Below are 20,516 nucleotides of genomic sequence, written 5' to 3' on the forward strand. Positions count from 1 at the left end.
ATTCAGGGCTAATATTGTGAATTCCTCTGAGGGTTTAGGGTTGGGACGTAGGGACTGGGTCACCCTGGCTTTGAACCCAGTACTCTGGACATCAGCTCTAGCCAAGCCTCTTCCTTCTGATTCTGTAAAGCAGGAGAAATACTCTCCTTCCACAAGCTCTGGCACTGTCAGGCAGAAAGAACCGCTCCAAGGAGGAGACCTGCCGCACCAATGACACTCTGTGGTTCAGACAAGTGAGTTTGGACCCCAGTGGTGCCACCAATCCGTGCCATGATCTTGGACGAAGGATGGTTTCTTCACGTGGAAACAGTGAGAGCCCCAAGCCCAGGATAGGGGTGAAGCTTCACGGCACCTGCACCTAGTAGGTACCCAATACATATGCGTGATTCCACTCAGAAGATGAAGCAGGATATTCATTTTTGAAAAATATTTATTAAAAAACTAAAGTGAACGTGGCAAAAACAAACAAACAAACCCAACGCACACCTTTCAACAGCAAGCAGATGACACCAGTTATAAAGCGTTTCCAACTCTACTCATCTAGTCTTTCCCACCATCTAAGTCAAGGGGGTCCACTGAAGGAAGCCACATGTAAACAGGTCTTCTGGACTACTGATGAGCAACAACTACGGGAGAGCCATCAACAGCCATCTGACTTGCCTTCCTAGGCAATCCACCCCAAACACGAGACAGTGACCAGATCTCAGGACTGTGTTCATGGGGGTCTGTAGTTCTAGTTTTAATTTGGGGGCGGGGTGTGTGTGGATGAAACAGGAGAAAGACAAACAGTATCAGCAGAGGGCAATCTTAAAGCACCTTTAAAATCTGGACCCTTTCCCACAACTTAACCCATTAATTCTCAAACTCTACTGTTGGAAAGAATCCCCTGATGAGATAGTTAAATTTGCAGGCTCCCCAGACTGCATGTTTCAGGTGAGCACGCCAGGTGATTCTGTGCACATTGGTTAGCCATCTGGTTTGAGAAACACTGTTTAAATTGCATTAAAACAATTCCTACCCCCTTAAACACAAGATAAAAGTAAATTTAAGGAATCTGCTGACAGTCACTGTGCTTTTGTCAACTTGCAGGGACCAATACAGGGAGGCAGGCAGGAAAGAGCCTCCGATTCCTAACATACGGGTCTAGAGGAGCCCGAACAACCTGTCAGGTGCTGTTAGGAAGTAAATAAAATTGAATGATAAAGTTGATTTTAGGTCACAGAGCGGCCTCCAAATGACTAACAGGCCAACCTCCTCCGTCCCAGTTTAATGACCTTTGTTGAGCCAATGCCAGATGGGAAGCTGCCGTTCACACAGAACACGGGGTAACTGTGGGTCCTGACTTGTGAAGACATCGTGAATAAAACATCTATAAAAACCTTTATGAACCATAGAGCGCTATGCCCAGATCATTTCGGTGCATCATGGACAACACGTAGAAATAGTCACATTGATTCCAAGGTTCCCATTATCTGCGAAAAGATGCGCTATGGCTGTGTCGAACACCAGGCAGTCGCTGTTCATGATGGCCGAAGACACGCCGTCGTGGATGGACCGGGGTGTGGCCTCCCAGGTCAGTCTCCTCCGGTTCCCGTTCAGTTCCAGTCTGTAGGCGAAGTTCTCAGCCTGCTTGCGGGTGCCGATGAGCAGGACGATGGCGAAGAACTGCTGGTGGCCCTCGTACTTCTCTTGTTTCTCCAGCACCAGCATGAAGTGATGGCCGAAACACGACTGCATCATCACCCAGTCCACAGCCCCCGGCAGGTTAATGTCTGTGGCCAGGAAGACGATGTCTTCTCCCTGAAGGGTGGTGATGCTCTTGTGGGCGTGCATGAGGTGGGACATCACAGCTTCCAGGGACCCCTGCCACTTGCAGGAAGCACCGGGACAAGGGCAAGAGTAGGGACGGTATTCACAGATGTCTTCGTGCTCCGGCTTTTCCGTGTGGTGCAGGGTCAGGGAACAGCCCGTGGTGGCGTACTGTGGGGACAGAAAGGGTCAGAGTGAGACATCCGGCCTCCTCAACCTCTAGGGGGGCAAACCTCTAAGAGTCTTCACCCGCTCAGGCTTCCGAGACTTAAACTGCATTCTTATTTCCACTACTTTTGCTCGAGAGGAGTTAGATCTTGAAGACTTCAAAGTCTCAGTGCCGATTCCTCCTCAGCACTGCCGTGCATAAAATCAGGAGCACATCCCGAACCAGGAATGAACTGCATTCCTGCCCTGGTCCCAACACTTAAAAACATGAGAACTCAAGTGCTCTTACTATAAATGTCTCAAACGAAATTGTGAAGCCAGCCCTAGAAAATCTGGCCTTTTCCTTATTTTCTGTGAATTTAAAGAATTTTTTAAAAGAATTTAGAATTGCTTAGGGGTAGGATAAGGAATATATGTTATCTCCAGACTAGTTTTCCCCTACAGACAATTTTGCAGATAGTGTAATTCCCCTCCGTTGTCCCTGTCCACTTCTTCCTGGCTCAAATTGTGACCAGCAGGCAGCTTGTGGGAAGGCTGCCCTGTGGTTCCCTGCTGTTGCTTCTGGAATGACCAGCCCAGGGCAGAAGAGAGCCCGCTGGACTTTCCCCAGACCCCTTCCTCGAGTCCATGTGCACTGCACGTCTCTTCATGAGCCGGTGGGTCAGGTCCTCATGACAGGCCCGGTGAGAAGGGGAACTCAAGTGGGTCCTGGAGTGGCCGCTTGTCCTAGATGAGTTTTCTGACAGTCTCTCCCTCCAACACCGCCTTAATAGGGTGGGAACAAAACCTTTTTCTCCCTGCACAGGGATGACATTCCTGATAGATAAATCACATCTATCATGAGACAAGACCACGCCAAGAGGAATTAGATTTCTATACCCAAACTTCATAAGAATGACCATGTTAATTCCCAGATACCAGACGGAGAATCAGCTCACAAGTAGACACTTGCCCAGAGTACTATGCTGTGGTTGTGTCAAGGATGCGGAAACCTGAATGAACTTTTCAGGTGAAACCAGAAGTTAGCTTCATCCCCCTCGAGCCCAGGGTGGCAGGTATGCCATCTGGGTTCCCCCACTTGGATCCCCCTGCCCCCTGTTGAGACATGAAGACACCAAATGAGGGAAGGGCCACGTCATTTTTCTTTTCTTCTTCTTTTTTTTTTTCTTTTTTTGGCTGTGCCAGGCAGCTTGCAGGATCTTAGTTCCCCAACCAGGGACTAAACCCAGGCCCACAGCAGTGAAAGCGCCAAGTCCTAACCACTGGACGGCCAGGGAAATCCCCCATGTCATTTTTCTAAGATGCTATGTCCAATGCTAAAAAAACCAAACCAAACCCCACAGCTGTTTTTGCTTCTCCCTACCCTGCTTTAGGGAATAAACCCCTTATAAACTTTAAATAGGTCACATTCTAATCCTTACAGTTGAATTCATCACTAGCAATAAGCAGACACTGAGCATATTCTCCTTACAAGACCCTAAGCTGTAGTCACGGAGTGGATACAGAGCAGAGAAGGCAGCTACCACCCTTAGGGAGATAAGTCTCCCCTAATACGGAAGAAGAGGGTGGCTTAAAGAGAGAAATGCAGCTCCTTCCTCCTCTGTACCTAAAGTGAATTATAACGGTCTTCAGTAGGAATTGGCAGAAATAGTTGACAGTTCCTTACTTTGCCCGTAGGAATTGTGTATTCATCTTTTAAAACCACAGACTAATTTTAAAAGCACAGGTATAAAAAACTTGATCAGGAGAAACACATGTATTTATCCATATATATTTATAGTTTGTGTTCCTAACAGTGCAAGGCCCTAAAAAACAAACCTCTGTTAACTGTGTTTTAAATCTAGGGTGAGGCTTGGAATACGGAGCCTTCTGATGGTCTTCTGTGGGTGACGGGTGAGGCGATTCTGCCGGGTGTTTAAAAACACACATCCACACAATAAAAATAGCAGGAATTGGCCCCGAGCCTGGCAGATTCCCTGGCTGAAATAAGCCCTCGATATTTGGATCTGAAGACCTTTCAGCATTGGCTGTTTACCACAGCTGCCTAGGAATAATTCCAGGAATGAGGTGAACTCTGGCACAGAGTGTACAGAGAAGCACCACCTGACCCTCTCCCCCAGCCCAAAGCCCCAGACCACTCCAGGTTCACGAAGTCAAATGTACAACAAATATTTATCACCCAGCAATCATTTTAGAACTTTTTCTTGCGTAACTCAAGTAGGAATATTTATATTCTGAATTACTGGTTTGCCTTACAAGTCACGCACTCTTCCTTCGACCCAAATACAGAGAACAGGGGACCTCCCCAAGTTACACGAATAGACCAGGCATTGCTTAGCATCTGTGTGGACAGTGACCTTATGAGAAAAGATCTTGCTACAGCCTCTATGAACTTAAGTAAATATAATTTTAAAGTGTTAACGTGCTTACTCTGCTTTTCCTGAACAAGCTGAACTTTAGTGCCAATCTATTCCTTCTCTTTTCCATCATGGGTGAGGGTGTGTCTTCATGACCACTGGCACCACTGTTAGGACGACTAGATTAGAGATGATCTCTAAAAAGAAAAGATCCAGGGGCTTCCCTGGTGGTGCAGTGGTTGAGAGTCTGCCTGCCGATGCAGGGGACACGGGTTCGTGCCCCGGTCCGGGAAGATCCCACATGCCGCGGAGCGGCTGGGCCCGTGAGCCATGGCCGCTGAGCCTGTGCGTCTGGAGCCTGTGCTCCGCAACGGGAGAGGCCACAATGGTGAGAGGCCCACGTACCACAATAAACAAACAAACAAACAAACAAAAAGGTCTAAACTTTAAACGTGTGTGCACTCACGCACACATACACATGCAGTCTCGTGCCACACTTCATACTTGTGACAGTCTCGCCATTGTTCTGGAATGACGTTCTTGTCCCCTACATTAGGGGCACTCCTCCAGGGATCAGAGGGCGGGCTTCAGGGTCTGTGAATTCCCCGAGACTGTCTATAAAATGGTCTAGGTGCCACTGAGGGGCAAACCCAAACTGCACTGGTCCCTGGGCTTGTGTTTTCTCGATAAGCTCCAAGGATTTCTAAGGGCTGCCAACCTCTGTGGCACAGACCCGGCCCCCTGTGGTGTTTGCTGTCAGAGGGGCCACATCATGCAACAATGAACAGCTCAAATACATCAGAAGAACGGGTAACTATGCGAAGGAAGACGGGGTGGGGGGCGGTGATAGGTGATTTCAAAGTGGGGAGAGGTTGGGGAAGAGGGGGGATGGGAAGCTTCACTGTGGATGAAGCGGATTGTGGATGGTGTAGGTCCATCCAGTTCTAGCAAAGGGTTGGTGCAGCAAACAGCGGGGATAAAACCTAAGTGAGCAGGAGGGCCCAGGTTCCGGCAGGGACATCACTGACAGTTTAGTTGATTTTCCGGGTTTCTCTAGAGCAGCACTAGTGACAAAGAGCAGATAAGTCTGGGTTTGGGGGGCTGTGCATTCGAGGATGTTTAGCAGCATCCCTGGCCTCTACCCACTAGATGCCAGAGCATCTCCCCACCCACCACGTTTTGACAACCGGAAATGTCACCAGGCCTGGCCAAGTGTCTCCTGGGCGGCAAGATCACCCCAGTTGAGAGCCACTCATCTTCAATGAGTGACCAAGCCCGGTGGGGCAGCCACGCTCGCAGCCGCGAGGCGGGGCCACGCCAGGAAGTGGGTCAGGCTGGTCACCGGCCCAGCCAGCAGGCGCTGCCCAGGGCAGCTCAGGAACGCCAGCCCTGACGCACGACTAGACCTTGATGGCTTGTGCAGCATGGAGGGAGCCTGGGGCGCTGGTTCCACCCATTTCACAGACTGACTGACTCATCCCGGCCACGTCGTCACTGGTGGCCACACCAGGGTCAGAGCCCTGTGTTTCCGGGTCCTCGGCTGCTCTTTGTCGGCACACAACAGCTTAGGAGTCAGACAGTCTGAGAACCACTCTCGAGAAAAAGAGACAATTTCCATCTGCTTTGATGCCCCGTACCCTCCACCGAACACACACACAACACCCAGGGTCCACAGATTCACTGCTTCTGGAAGCAGGTTCGAATACGAACTTCTTCCTTGGGTGGCAAGCAGAAAAAAACAGCCCAGAAAGCAGCCCTCCCTAAGGAATGAGGTGGCGGCACCTCACAAACAAGTAACCAGCAATTAGGCCCTCCCAGCCTTCCCTGTTCTCTGGCAAGAAAGTCCTGAGGCTTCTCTTCTCTCAGTCTGGCTGGGGCCTGCCCACCCAAGGGGAGGGTTCAAAGGATGCGCACTTTCCTTGAGACGCCCGCTTCTTCACTGCACACTCTTGCTCCTGAGATAAAGCACCTGGGCTGCTTCGCAGAGGGCTGTCTGCAGCCTGGGACACATCCATGGTTATAACTGAGATTTCTCCACCGGCAAATATCCGCGCGTCTCTTCCGGGGCTGAGTGGGATCTGCTTTAAGTGAACCTCTTTAACGGGAGGTTAGGGGAGACACGGCCACACACAGGAGCCCAAAGCTAAAGAAGAATGTGTGTGGCATGGGGGAGATGGCCCAGCAGAGTGAGCAACAGAGCGTTGTTGAAATAACATCTCTGACTTCTCTTTTAGAAACTCTGCACGTTGCGATGGCTCCAAAGTCTTGTGCAAACACGTTCTGCCATGAAAAGGGCAACATGTGACCCGGTGCCTCATTTTGATGTCTTTGCAGAAAGCAGTAAATAGTGCCAATTGTTTTCTGGACGTGGGGTTTGAAGGTTGTTTTACTTAAGCTGGAATTTAGACAAGGTTTTTCCCTTTTTGGCATAGAGACACCTTGACACTCAAATACACACGACGAGGTATGTCAGAAACGTAGTCAAACACTAGACACCTGTTATTTACCTAAGAAACACAGGCATATTATATTTGTTTATGGAATGGGTATATAAACAGAATTCTTAGCCTGCATGCTAGTTAAGGTCATGGATCCTGTGACTGGTTTAGAATAAGTCTTTTCACCTATTTAATCAAATCTGAGTCTATGCGATTCAAGAATGATTTGCTGGACTCCAACAATCAACAGTCTATGACACTGGAGGCGCCGTGCACAGAGGCAGGTCCCTCTTGGGGACTGTGAGGTAACCGCCTTGCCTCCCCTGCTTACCTCCTAGGAAACAGTGAAATGTATGAGCAAAGTATCTGCCAGCGCCTCAAACGAGAATGGCTCAAGAAAAACAAAGTACAATATATACTGTGCTGTTGATGCTTATAAACTTTTGAATTAAATCCAAGAAATGACCTTGTCTTGGAGTAAGCAAAAGCAAAGTGCACTTTCTTTCCATCTAAATAAGCTGTAATCATCACAGAATGCACACTGACAGCCAAATGCAATGTCTGACCCTGGACTGGGAAACCAAAATTGCTACAAAGGGCATTACTGGGGCAACCACTGAAATTTGAATATGGACTATAGATTAGATAAGAATATCTACTGCATATCACATTATCACCTTATTTACATAAACTGTTTGTGCGGGGGTGTTTATAGCTTTTCTGAAACCTTACATAGATGGGGAAACATGATGCTTTCCTCATTTTGATGGCTCTATGTCCCTCTTGCTTAAAATGTGTTTACAACCACTGGTAGAGTGGCTGTGATTAGAACTCAGGTACCCAGTGTCCTGTGTAACCTTGGATTGAGCCTCCCTACCTACTAAGTCACCTCTGAGTGGGTCCATAAAACTACCTACTACTCAGCCCTTGGCTGTTATTAACCAGTGGAGAATTTCAGACGTGGGCAACAGGAGAAAGTGACATCTCTTCTTTATTATAATAATCATACTCACCCTGCATCGGCCTGTCTAGCATCCTTCCTCTAAGAACTTCAGCGGATTTTCACTTAGCTCAAACGGTATATTCCTCACCTCTGCTATGAGGTAGTGCAAAGACCTAATTCTCTACCCATAGTGCAGGAACAGTTTCACAGAGAAGACAGTGTCACTCAGTACTTGAAGTGGCAAACAGTGGTGAGGCTAAGAAAATACTGACATTTAACTTTATAAAACTTTCTTCTGGAGAAGGCAATGCTAATTCACATCTTAGGCTCAAAAATTCCTCCTTTTTGCCTGAGAAAAAGTCGACGAGCCCCATGTGGCGGAGCTTTCCCTACTCTTGGGGAGGGGTGTGTGTGCGTGTGGCCTTACAAAGACTCCTTGGGCTGGCGGGGGGTTCTTTTTAATCTTGGAAATGTTAAACAAAAGTTGACTTTTGACCAAATATACCTCTCATCTGACCATAGCTCGAGCTAGCAGGCAACCCCACACTGGCTTGGAGAACCAGTTTCGTAAGGTCCCTGCAGAGTCTCTGTTCAAGCAAACAAAAGCACCGTAAAGTAGGAGCTGGAGTGAGAGGCGTTATGGGCCTTGTCCAGACTTTCTCAGTACACCCTTCCCACCAAGCTCCCACCTGCATGATCAGGTTCACTGCCCTGCCCACCCTTCCAACGGCGCTACGATACCTCTGGACATTTCTCAGTGAATGCAACTGAATTCACAAGAAAGCTGAAGTGGTAGGGTTGCCAGATGTAGCAAATAAGGATACACGCAGCTCAGTATGTTCCAGACGATATTTGGGTTATACTTGTATCAAAACATTATTTGTTTATTTGAAACTCAAATTTAACCGGGCATCCTGTATGCCCAGTTAAATAAAAGGCCTCCTTCTGGTACCACTACTGCCATCCCTGCAAAAGCCACTACGTGAGGCTGGGATCCCTGTTCCTCAGCTGGTGGAGTTGGTAGCTGAAAGGGCAGGAGGTTGAGACATTGTATGTGTAATTGTAAGGCACATTCTGGAGTTTCTGCTCCCCAAACGTACAAACTTTGGGCAACTCTCTTGGGGGGGTGGTGCTGTGTCCTACTTCCTTTACAAAGTAATTAGGAGGATGACATGAGACAATGCACCCAGCTTGGACCCGGTAAACAACATCTTCTACAAGCACTGGCCTTCCATACAGCCCCATCGGGATCTTCCATCTCTTCCTTCTCCGTGGGCATGCTGCTGCTCACCCTTTTTAATTTTTAAAAACATTTTAATTTATTTTTGGCTGCGTTGGGTCTTCATTGCTGCGCGCTGGCTTTCTCTAGTTGTGGTGAGCGGGGGCTACTCTTCGTTGCGGTACTCAGGCTTCTCATTGCGGTGGCTTCTCTTGTTGTGGAGCACGGGCTCTAGGTGCATGGGCTTCAGTAGTTGTGGCACACGGGCTCAGTAGTTGTGGCTCACGGGCTCTAGAGCGCAGGCTCAGTAGTTGTGGCGCACAGGCTTAGTTGCTCCCCGGCATGTGGGATCTTCCTGGACCAGGGCTCGAACCCGTGTCCCCTGCATTGGCAAGTGGATTCTTAACCACTGCGCCAGTAGGGAAGTCCCGCTCATCCTTTTTAATGCAGCTCCAACACCACCACCGAGGGAGGCCTCCAGGCTCCTCGGCTCCTACTACTTCAGAAGGGCTCTGTTGGCACATCTATCTCCAGAGTTAGACTCAGAGTTTCAGAAGGACGGGGTGGGAGGGGTGGGGCGATGGCTGGCTAGGCAGATGGTTTGTAGGAAGAGAGGGCTTGGGGCTGCAGGGGATTCCAAGGCAGGGGTGGGTCTGATGAAAAGTTAGTGTGTCATTAGGAGGGGCCAACTCTCGCCTGATGTTATATGAGGAGAAAAAGCAGGCAGCAGCATTAAGAAAAGCAAAAGGATAACACCCATTGCTGGTGACGCTGGAGAGAAATGGGCACTTGATTGTAAATGATTCTACGTGAGAAGGCAATTTGCTGTATGAGCAATAGCTTCTGATTTCTGCACATACCCTTTGGCCCTATCATTCAACATCTAGGAATTTATCATTAGGAAATAATTATTTTCTTATGCACAGGGATTCAGCTATAGCAGTACTTTCCTTTTCTTTTTTTAAAACACAGTAAGAAAACAGAATGATTTAAATGACCACAAACTGGAGTTTGATTAAATAACTGATACATTCATAATCAACGTTGCATTCCATAACATTCCAGAGTTATGGAACTGCAATACTATGCAGCCATTAAACAGGATCTTAAGGAATATTTATCAGTGTGGAAAAGCAGTCACAATGTGTTAGATGAAAATAGTGTGTGGATTTCCCATCTTACTTGTTTTTCGTTGTTTTTTTGTTTGTTTGTTTGTATATTTTGATGTAGCGGTAAGTTTGCAAGGACATATGCAAAAATGGGGCAGTGGCTATTCTAGGTGGTGGGGATTATGGAAAATAATATCACATTGAAATCTCCCATCTTCTACATTAAAAATAATGATCATAACTTTTAAAAACATAAAATACACACATAAGAAGTGTTACCTAATCTAAGCAGGCTTTCCCTTCTAAAAGCATTTAAGAAATTTTTTAAAAGTCTCATCACTGAAAAACCAATGCCAGGGCCAATTTATCCAGCTCTATGAAAACCCTACAAAATTAGGAGTAGGGAAGAGAAGCTCGGTGGGAGAAATTGATGGGAGAAAATAAGATTCCTTTTTTTCTTTTTAAAGTGTATCCTGGACCTGACCTCAGACTCTGGCTGTTTGCTTTCTGTAGTTCCTAACTGTGCACATTTATTTAGTGTTTACTATGTGCTGGGCACTTTGCATGAGTTATTACATTCGATCCTCAGAACAACCCAATCATCTCCCCATTTTACCTACGAGCCTCTGGGGCTTGGAGAGGTCACCAAGTAGTCACAGTGGGGATGCAGTGGGATCTGGACCGGGAGGCTCGAGTAGGGCTGCTCTCAAAACTACCAGAGTAAGAGGTAGCCTGGGGGAGAAGGAGTGAGCCCAAGACACTACCTTTATTGATTGAAAGTTATAAAATAGGGCCCAGGCCCACACATTTAACACAGGTTACCTTCCATCCATCTCAACAGTGTCTGTGGCTGAAAACTGGGAAGGGGGTAACCTTTTACTCACAGACACTGTACAGTGTAAAATTCATTACAATAAAGACTTTACCCATCTGGAAATGAGAATGACAGCTTCCCAATTTTTAAGAAACGAATGGAGAAAGATGCACACGTGGGGCAAAGCTGATGAAATTCTGCTAGGGAATTTTCTGTATCTCTCACAAGCGTCAGAAAGTACACTCAGGTTTAATATAAAAACACATTTGCCGGTTTCCCTGGTGGCGTAGTGGTTGAGAGTCTGCCTGCCAGTGCAGGGGACGTGGGTTCGAGCCCTGGTCTGGGAGGATCCCACATGCCGCGGAGCAACTGGGCCCGTGAACCACAACTACTGAGCCTGCGCGTCTGGAGCCTGTGCTCCGCAACAAGAGAGGCTGCGACAGCGAGAGGCCCGCGCACCGCGATGAAGAGAAAGCCCTTGCACAGAAACGAAGACCCAACACAGCAAAAATAAATAAATTAATTAATTAATTTTAAAAAAGTAAAATAAAATAATTAAAAAAAAAAAACAAACCCCAAAACACATTTGCTCAGGAAGCCTTTCTGTGTGAGTCACCAGCAACACACAATGGCTCTGAAGGCTGGTGTTCACTCTGGCAAATGTGTACCGACTATGTACCCCTTTCAAGGAGTGAGGAGGACCTTACAGGTGGGAATGAGAAATGTCACAGTTCACGAATTTCATCAGATGTACAAGTCTGGCTCTTAAGACATTTTACACTGAGGTCTTACTGTAGTCATTTGTATACAGCATTTTATATGCGGCTTCAAAAAAAAAAGGGCAACTCTAATCCATTCCTAGGCTGGGGACTTTATAGGTCAGACCTGCTGTACCTTTTGGTTCTGCTTGTACTAAAGATCACCTTTAAGTAACAATGAGTTAGTCTAGTTCCAGGCGGTGGCGACCTGTGAAAAATCTTTGGCCAACTCTGTGTACAATCAGCATTAAACGTTGGTACTCTTTCCTAGTTGGCGCTTCTGTTCTTGATTTTATATTCAAAAGCTGTCAACTTTGTTCTTGAAGATCTTGAGCCTCACCAGAAATGCACATGGACCCCAGTGCCTGCCAGTACAGGCTTTTAGGAGCCAACCTTGTCAACTTCAGCCAGGAGGGAGGACGATTTCCAAAGTAAAGGATTTTGTCTTAGGGGAACTACTGAGGCTCAGAAGAGATCTTTGAAATTGTTTTGGCAAATCAGCTTATACCCTCAGAATTTTAGGTGATTGATCACCCATCACCTAGCAACCACTGTGATCCCACCCATCTTCCATCTGATTTGGTGAAGCAGAAGGCCTCTCCAGCACTTCTGATCTGAGAGCACCCACCAGCTAGGGGTTATCTCCGTTCTTTTTAACTGATGAACAAAAAGGTCCAAGGAAGTAGTGACTGGACTGAGGTCACAGAAAGCCAGGATGAGAACCCAGTCCTGTCTCCTGCGTAGTGCCCTTTTCCCTTGGACAGCTCGCTAGATTCCAAAATTTTAGGGCAAAAAAAGATCCTTGCTATAATCATTGAGTTCAACTCTTTCTCTTAAAGGCACTCAGGTGCCTTGTACAAAGTCAAACATCTAGTCAATGGGACAACAGTTCAGGTCTCCCAAAGGCCAGAAGGTTGGCATTCTCTCTGGGCAAAACAAAGATGAAAGCGAATAAGCTGTAACAGTTGGGGCCTACCAGAGTTCCAAAGTTCATGCATGCTCAGCGTTAAATGAGAACTTCCAGGCTCAATGGATGCTTTCTAGAAGAGAACCAGGTCAGAGGTTGCACACTGGCAGCTGGAATTTGGTCTGCAGACATGGTTGGTTGGGCCTGCAAGTACTGGCTTTACATCTGAATTTGGCCAATGTTAAAAAAAAAAATTGAGATTAAAAAAAAAATTTATTTATTTATGGCTGCATTGGGTCTTCGTTGCTGCGTGCAGGCTTTCTCTAGTTGCGGCTAGCGGGGGCTACTCTTCATTGGGGTGCACGGGCTTCTCATCGCGGTGGCTTCTCTTGCTGCGGAGCATGGGCTCTAGGTGCGCAGGCTTCAGTAGTTGTGGCACACGGGCTCAGTAGTGGTGGCTCGCGGGCTCTAGCACGCAGGCTCTGTAGTTGTGGCGCATGGGCTTAGTTGCTCCGCGGCATGTGGGATCTTCCCAGACCAGGGCTCGAACCCGTGTCGCCTGCATTGGCAGGCGGATTCTTAACCACTGCGCCACCAGGGAAGCCCAAATTGAGATATGTAACGTTCAAAAAATCCAGATTTCTGTTTTTTCTTGAAAAAATCCAAAGGTCTGGCATGGCTGCATCCACATTCCCATCCCTGCCAACCAGCAAGACTCAGGCAAAAGTTGACCTCTTTGAAGGTGGCATGTGTGGTCCAACTCTCAATCACCCCCACTGCCCCTGACATCACCCGAACCTGAGGTCACATGTCAGATGCCTCTGTCCCTCGCATTGAGGGACACTAACAACAGTGTCACAATCCAACTGCAGGGAAGACTTAATCTGACAGAGGCTTTCCTGTTCCATAATTATTTGGTGATAATGCTGCTAGAAACTTTTAGAGGAGCCAAAGGAAAAGTGGAAAGAAAACGTCTCACAGTGTGAGTGAGCTGGGATGGTTGAGCATTTCCCACGGCTGCGGAGAGAAATACTTGGCTAATATTAAAATACACTGTTGAGTGGGGGGCACCGATGTGTCAACCTTCACTTCTCCCCCTACACCCATGCTCCCCGGCGGTGGCGGTGGGTTTGAGATAAGGGGATAGGATGCCTAAACTTCTCAGGCGTGGCACAGGCCATAGAATGGACTAAAAATACCACAGGTGGCAGACAGCCATACTCTGATAGAGATCCTTTTTTAAACAAGAGACCTGAGCTAATAACACATATGGTGCCCTCTATCAAAGGTGCTGGCAGGACTCTAGCCTTTAATTATGTGACCCCACACCTACATAAGGAAGCTATGTGGCAACGCATCCATTTTGGGGGCAACTGAAGCACAAGCAGTTCAGAGCTGGGTTGAAATCCCCCCCAAATATTAGGTTTGTCGGCTATTCCCTCCCTCCTCTCCCCGCCACCCCACCGGATCTTCTCACCCCAAAAGCCCTACAACATTCCTGCCAATGAATTTTATAGTCAGCGTCTATGTTGTCTCATTGGGATGTGTCCATCTGGTGAACTCATCCAGTCGGATGATTTGGTTACTGGTGTCAACCTCAAGTTATGATTTGGAGCCTTGGAGTGTAAGCTCAGATTCCAAATCCCTACTTAGTGAGCAGTACAAAGGACGTGTGCCTTTGGGCTGCAGGTTTATGGGCTGGTCCACTGTGTGATCTTGACAAATCACTTAACACTTAACCTCTCTATAGGCGCTTGTTTCCTCACCTGCGAAAAAGAAAAACAAACTCATAAAAGATGACCCATGCAAAGGAGCTGGCAAGCAGAGGGCATCCAACAAGCATTCCACAGAGCCTCCCTTCTTTTCATGGAATTCTGGAAGCCACAGGTCCTTAGAAGTTGAACAGTCCAATCTCCTCATTACAGATGAGGACATCAAGGCCCCCAGAGGTGGTCTCTCAGGCAAACAATGGCAGTGCTAGGCAACTCCTGAGACCTGGCTTCTGGTATTTTACTCAACATTCGTTTTCTCCCATAAGGCAGCCCATGAGAGAGACTCAGAGCAGGTAGGGACAGTGACAAGGCAGTCCCTATGATTTCCAGGGGCAAGTGTGAGGCATAGGGCTTGCTAGGCAGACCTAGTTTGCTGAAGTTTGCCACAGACCTCACCATTCCCTATTGCTCTCAGCCTCCCCAACAAACATTATCTCAGTTGCTTGCTGAGCCTCTGTATCCAGCCAAGTTTGGTTTATCCAAACTAACTGGCTGAGCTGCCCTGTCAATAGTCTGGATTACTGATCAACCACAGTTGAGGCATGCATACTCCAGCTCTATAAATCTCACACATATGCATTCGCACAAAAGTGAGCCCCCAGGTCATTTTCTAAGCTCGGTTCCTGGTCTGCAGGGGGATGGTTGACCCTGTCTAATTTCAGCGTGTAAAGTGATGGCTTTGTCCAAGTGCAGTCTTACTGAATGGGAACTTTAAAAATCACTGACATGTACAGAAATGCTGGATACCCTTGATTCCCAAGAGAACTCTTCTTCAAGAGAGACTTCACATTAGGAAAGAACACATGCTTCAACAGGAACCAGAATTCTGGATCCTGAAAGTGAAACTTCATACTTCAGACAGCATGTTGTAACTGTCCCTTTCCCTTTCTCTAGGGAGCAACATAATGCTTTTATGATACTGCTTTTTAAAAATAAATTAGGGATAGCTGACTGATATCCAATGCTCATTTGTGACCTGTAATTCATCTAAAATAATTTCTTTTATCAGCCACTGAAGGTTTGGGGGAAAGTGAAAGGCTGAGAAGATGGCTCCCCAGAAACCCTGTGGGGCATCTGCCACCTCCTCACCCAGGCCCCACAAAATATCTCAAACCTCAAATATCTACTCCTATGTCACCTATCGCCAAATCTTCTCTTGATCACTAGGCTGCCACCTTCTTCATGACCCTAAGAAAATTTTGGAACTATTTTGTCTAAATTTTATAACAACCTACTACTAGGCTGGGTGGATTAGTAAGCATTACATGAGGAGCAGTTGAAAGCAGAGTAATTTATTAAGGTTGACTGAAAACCCATAGCCCAGACACGGCTTCAAACCCTTATTTGAATATGCTATTTTAAACTTGATTTGTGGTAGGGCACAGACCAAATTAAATCATTCATTTTACTGACTTGAGTCCCAAGCTTCAGTTCTCTGGTGGACTATTTTTAATTTAAAAATAAGCTCTTGCCCTATAAAAGTAAGCAGCAGCAAGGAGAAATGCAAGACAGCCTAAATGGCCCAAGAGACAGTACTTACTTTTACAAAAAAACACAGAAGTATTAATGACATTATTTCTAAGTTCAGAGAGTGAATTTATGGTAAAATTCTAGGTTATAATAAGGTAACATAGATAGGTATGTCTCTGAAACTGCTCCTGAAGATTTTTAAATGACAGATGTAGGTAAACAGATGCTACAATATGACCACACAATGCAATATTATGCAGTCATTTAAAACACAATGACGTAGAGCTAGGTTGCAGACATAGAAAAATACGTGTGATGAAACGAATTTAAGACAGCAAGTTGCAGAAGCCATTTTTGGAGAAAAACTTATGTGTGCATATATAAACCTTTCTGACACTGACATCTACAATTCTATATTCAGCTGCGGAAGAGTATATTTATATATGGTTAGAAAAAACCCTATGCAGATGCATACTAAACCTAACATTGGTGGGAAAGGAGGTGCAACATCTTGCTCTTTCACTTGACTTCTTGTCTCAGTGATGTGCTTTTTTTTTTTTTTTGCAAGATCATTGATCATTTTTTTAACTAAATAAAAAATAAAGTGATGGGCTTTAAAGAACTGTAACAACAGCTCCTGCGTGCCCTTCCTGTTAAATTCCCATCAACTCTTGCTTTCACCCCACTTAGTGAAAAAACTCAACTCCCCAGTCCTTGGAAGCCTGGGAGAGGGAAAGGCGTGGCTTACAGGGTTCTCTTGTTGCTGGAGGAAAACAGGCTGTAGGCACCCTTTTTTTAGCTACCCTCCCGAGGGCTCCCACGTGTCAGGGGTGCGCTGAAAGCAGGCGCGGGGTGCAGGAGGAATACAGTAGCAATTCTTCCAAGCCCAGCGCTGGTAAAGGGTGCGTTTGGTTCGCCCTTTCCCCCCCTTCTCAATCCCCCAAAGATAGTCAGCTTCCCGGTCCAAGTTTTACTTGGGCGGCCCAGCTCTACCCAGCCTGAGTACACGTCTGCAGAGTACACAGGCTCCGGGTGGGGAGAGAGTGAAGTGTCCTAACAACGATCGCGTGCCAATTAGGCTGGGGTCAGTGATCGGGCAGCTGTCAGCCCAGAGCTACTCCCAAAGTGGACAGGTGGGCATGGGGGAGCGTAGACAAGGTGTAAACATTTTTTTTTAATTTTTAATAAGAGAGATGCCACCTGCCTCTCAGCGCCTGCGAGTGGGCTGGAGGACACAGAAGTTCCGGGAGGTCGCCGGGCGGAGGTGCGCGGCTGGCACCTGGGCTTACCTTGCAGGGAAACAGGACTGCCGAGGCCACCTTCTCCATAGCCAGGTTCCTGATGCTGGGCGTCAGGGCGCCCCTGCACGTCGGGCAGCAGCTCAACTTCTGGCGGCATTGGTTACACACCAAGTGCCCGGCCTGGCACTGCAGGATGGGGGGCAGGACATAGTCAAAGCAGACCGGGCACTCGAAGAGCGAGGTCAGCTCGTGGTGCTGCGGGGACACCGGGCCAGCCCCGCCGCCGCCGGGGCCCGAGATCACCGCCGCCGCGGCGGGCACCGCGGACGAGCCGGGGCCCGCAGCCGAGATGGTGGCGGCGGCTGGGGGCGCAGTCGGGGACTGAGCGTGCTGGGGCTGCGGCGGCGGCTGCTTGCTGCAGGGTTTGTTAGCGCTGGGGCCGGTGGAGGACGGGCGGCTCATCGCGCTCCGAACCAACCATGGAACTGCGGGCGCCTGCCTGCCGCGGGGCCGCCGGGGTCAAGGCGGTGCGCGCCCCGCGGGCGGCGGGCTCCTGGGCAACGCCACCGCGCCCAGCCCGGGACCGAGCGGCGGAGGCGGTCGGCGCCGGGCAGGCGGGGGGGCCGAACCGCGCTGATGATCTCCGCGGTCCCCGGCGCTCCGAACACCCCTCCGCGCCCCCAGACTCCTCCTCCCGGAGGCGTCGCAGCCCCGAAGCCTAGCTGTGCGCAGAACCACGGCCCACTCGCTCCTGGAGCGGCAGCTGACGCAAGCCCCGGGGGCGCGCGCGGACGTGACGCTTGGATACGTGTGCGGCCGCCCAGGCGCGCGGGGACTGGCAGAGCCACCCTGCGCTGGAGCGCCGGCTCCGCCCGACTCCAGCTGGCAGCACGGGGAACCGCCTAGCGCGGGCGCTTCCTGCCGGGGCTGAGGGCCCGACCCGCGCCAGTGAGCATGTCCGGTCGCCGCTGTAGCCGCCGCGCGGGGTCTTGATCTTCCGGGCTGCGGAGGGGGTGGCCGCTCTTCAGGAAGGCGTTGCCCAAGTCCTCTGGCCACACCCCGGGGAGTCACGCCGACGCGTCCCGCGGGCGCAATCCAGGACAACTTTAGGCGGGGCGGGGCCTTGATTGGTGGGCGGGGCAGGACGCGGGCGCCAGAAGACAACAGGTCGGAAAAAACCGAGAGGTTTCTCTTCCCCGGGTTGAGTCAGCAGCGCGTGGGGGAGGCGTGCGGCGCGGCCAGCCCAGCTCTTCGCCTGGAGCGCGGGGTCAGGACCCGGAGGGCCTGGGGCAGGGCAAGGGACTGGGGTTGGGTCTGCAGCGGGCACGGGGCCTAGTGCTGGGCTGTTAGGGGTATGTTTGGGTCACTCCTTTGTCCTGCTCCCCAAGATGGAGAGGAGGTAAACTACTCCTTTCTCATCGGACCTGCCGAAGCCTTCGTTGAATCGAGCGCCTTTGACTTGCTAGCAGGCCGGGGAGGGAGTTCACGGACAGAGCTGGCTTAAAGGAGAGTTCGAGATCTCCAGAATCTAAGAATGTCAGAAATGTGGCTTGGGTCCTGAAGCCCCCGGAAGACAGTGGGTGATCCTTCGATACAATGCATCCTTATCTTTGAGATCCCTTGAAAGTCCAAGACTTTGGTGCAAGGTGTAGGAGAGACGGTGGTAAGGACTGGGTGAAGAGCGGTGGCCTCCGCTTACCATCTGTGTGACTTTGGATAAGTTCTTTAATTTCTCTGTGCCTCAATTTCCTCATTTGAGAAAGTGGAATAAAAAAGAGCACCTATTTTATAGGTGGGATAGTGAGGATTAAGTGAGTTTGATATATGCCAAGAACCTGGCCCATCATAAGCACTGCTTAACATTAGCTGTTATTTAAAAAAAAATACTATTAGTGAATGTTTAATAATATTAATGAGTATCAGTGAATAAAATCTGTCCAAGAAATATACTGTTAGAGGCCGGAAGAAAGAAAGCTTAACCTTATACAGGGCATCTAGAAAGACTACATGCATGGAATTGGTGGAATTTGATCTAAATCTTGAAAAATAATAGATGTGATGTCATTCAATCATTCAGTAAATGTTTCTGGAGCATTTATTATGTACCAGCCACTGTTTGGGCTCTGAGAATGGTTCCAGTTTAGTCTCCATTATAGTAAGGGAGCAATGCCAGTAACCAAACACTCATGGAAGAGGTTTTCAGATGAACAGGCGCGGGTGAAGATACTGTGGCAGCTGCTAAAGCACAGTGAGAGAATGCACTGGGACTTGGGAGTGTGGAGAGGGAGCATGGGAGCCTCAATTGGCCTGATAAGACCTTTATGTCAATGTCAAGGAGTAGCCACTGTAGGTTTTCTTTATATTTTATTTATTTATTTTATTTATGGCTGTGTTGGCTCTTCGTTTCTGTGCGAGGGCTTTCTCTAGTTGTGGCAAGTGGGGGCCACTCCTCATCGCGGTGCGCAGGCCTCTCACTATCGCGGCCTCTCTTGTTGCAGAGCACAGGCTCCAGACGCGCAGGCTCAGTAATTGTGGCTCACGGGGCTAGTTGCTCCGTGGCATGTGGGATCTTCCCAGACCAGGGCTCGAACCCATGTCCCCTGCATTGGCAGGCAGATTCTCAACCACTGCGCCACCAGGGAAGCCCTGTAGGTTTTGAAAGGCACAGTAACATGGCCGAATCTGAGTTTTTGGAAGGGTACTTTGGGGAATACAAAAAAATAACTGATATTTATTGAGTGTCCACTATGTGCCAGGCACAGATAGTTCTAAGGACTTTGCAATAATCTTACATGATGGGTATTACTGTTATCTCCATTTTACAGTCGAGACACGGGGAGATTAGTTTGCTCAAGATCGCACAGGTGATCCTATTGGAAAAGCTTCAGAGCCCTCCTCCTTAACTACTAGTCTACATCCCTTTCAGTTATACCCAACAACTACTTACAGTCTGGTTAAGGAGTCAAGGTTAGCACACACTCAACACAGAACAGTTACACAGCTGTAATAAAGCACTGAACTTTGTGGGTACACTTTACATAAATTCTTTCCTTAGCTGGCCATGACAGGAAAAGCTTTAATCATATTCTGTTTGTTCCATTTTTACCTTTTTATAGCATAAAGAACACAATAGTGACAACAACAGGAAAAATAAATCACCCAGTTTCACTTTTCTGGAGAAGGTATAATATTTCCCACTTTTCATTTAACACCCAAGCAAGTGGGATTTATTACCAGAACTTGTTTTCTTTCTCTCCAGCTCTGGCCTCTCAGTGTAGGTGGCCACCATTCTCAGATCCTACTAGCACTCTCTGGAGAAGTGGGTCCCTACCCTTGTCATCTTGGTATGAGATTTCAGTATTCCAGCCAGCTAGGCCCCGGTTGTTCTAAAAGCAATTTGGTTTTAGGGGTGTTGAAACAAAGGACAGAAAAACAATTCTCTGCAGGGAGAATTTGGTTTACTTTTCCCAAAATACAACGAATCCATCCACTCGTACCCTGGCAGACGCCT

The 20,516-nt window shown here is 48.3% G+C and overlaps 1 protein-coding gene across 1 annotated transcript; it reads right to left on the reverse strand.

The window, feature by feature from the left end:
* Window positions 1-412: 412 nt before the first annotated feature.
* Window positions 413-18,050, reverse strand: SIAH2 (siah E3 ubiquitin protein ligase 2). The gene is made up of 2 exons (XM_082624852.1): window positions 17,054-18,050; window positions 413-1,980 (listed from the first exon to the last, which is right to left on the reverse strand). The coding sequence occupies exons 1-2, from the start codon at window positions 17,465-17,467 to the stop codon at window positions 1,423-1,425; spliced, it is 972 nt and encodes a 323-aa protein (XP_082480978.1). The 5' UTR covers window positions 17,468-18,050; the 3' UTR covers window positions 413-1,422.
* Window positions 18,051-20,516: the final 2,466 nt, after the last annotated feature.

Source organism: Mesoplodon mirus, assembly GCF_964341445.2.
Source record: "Mesoplodon mirus genome assembly, chromosome: 6".
NCBI lineage: Eukaryota > Metazoa > Chordata > Mammalia > Artiodactyla > Ziphiidae > Mesoplodon > Mesoplodon mirus.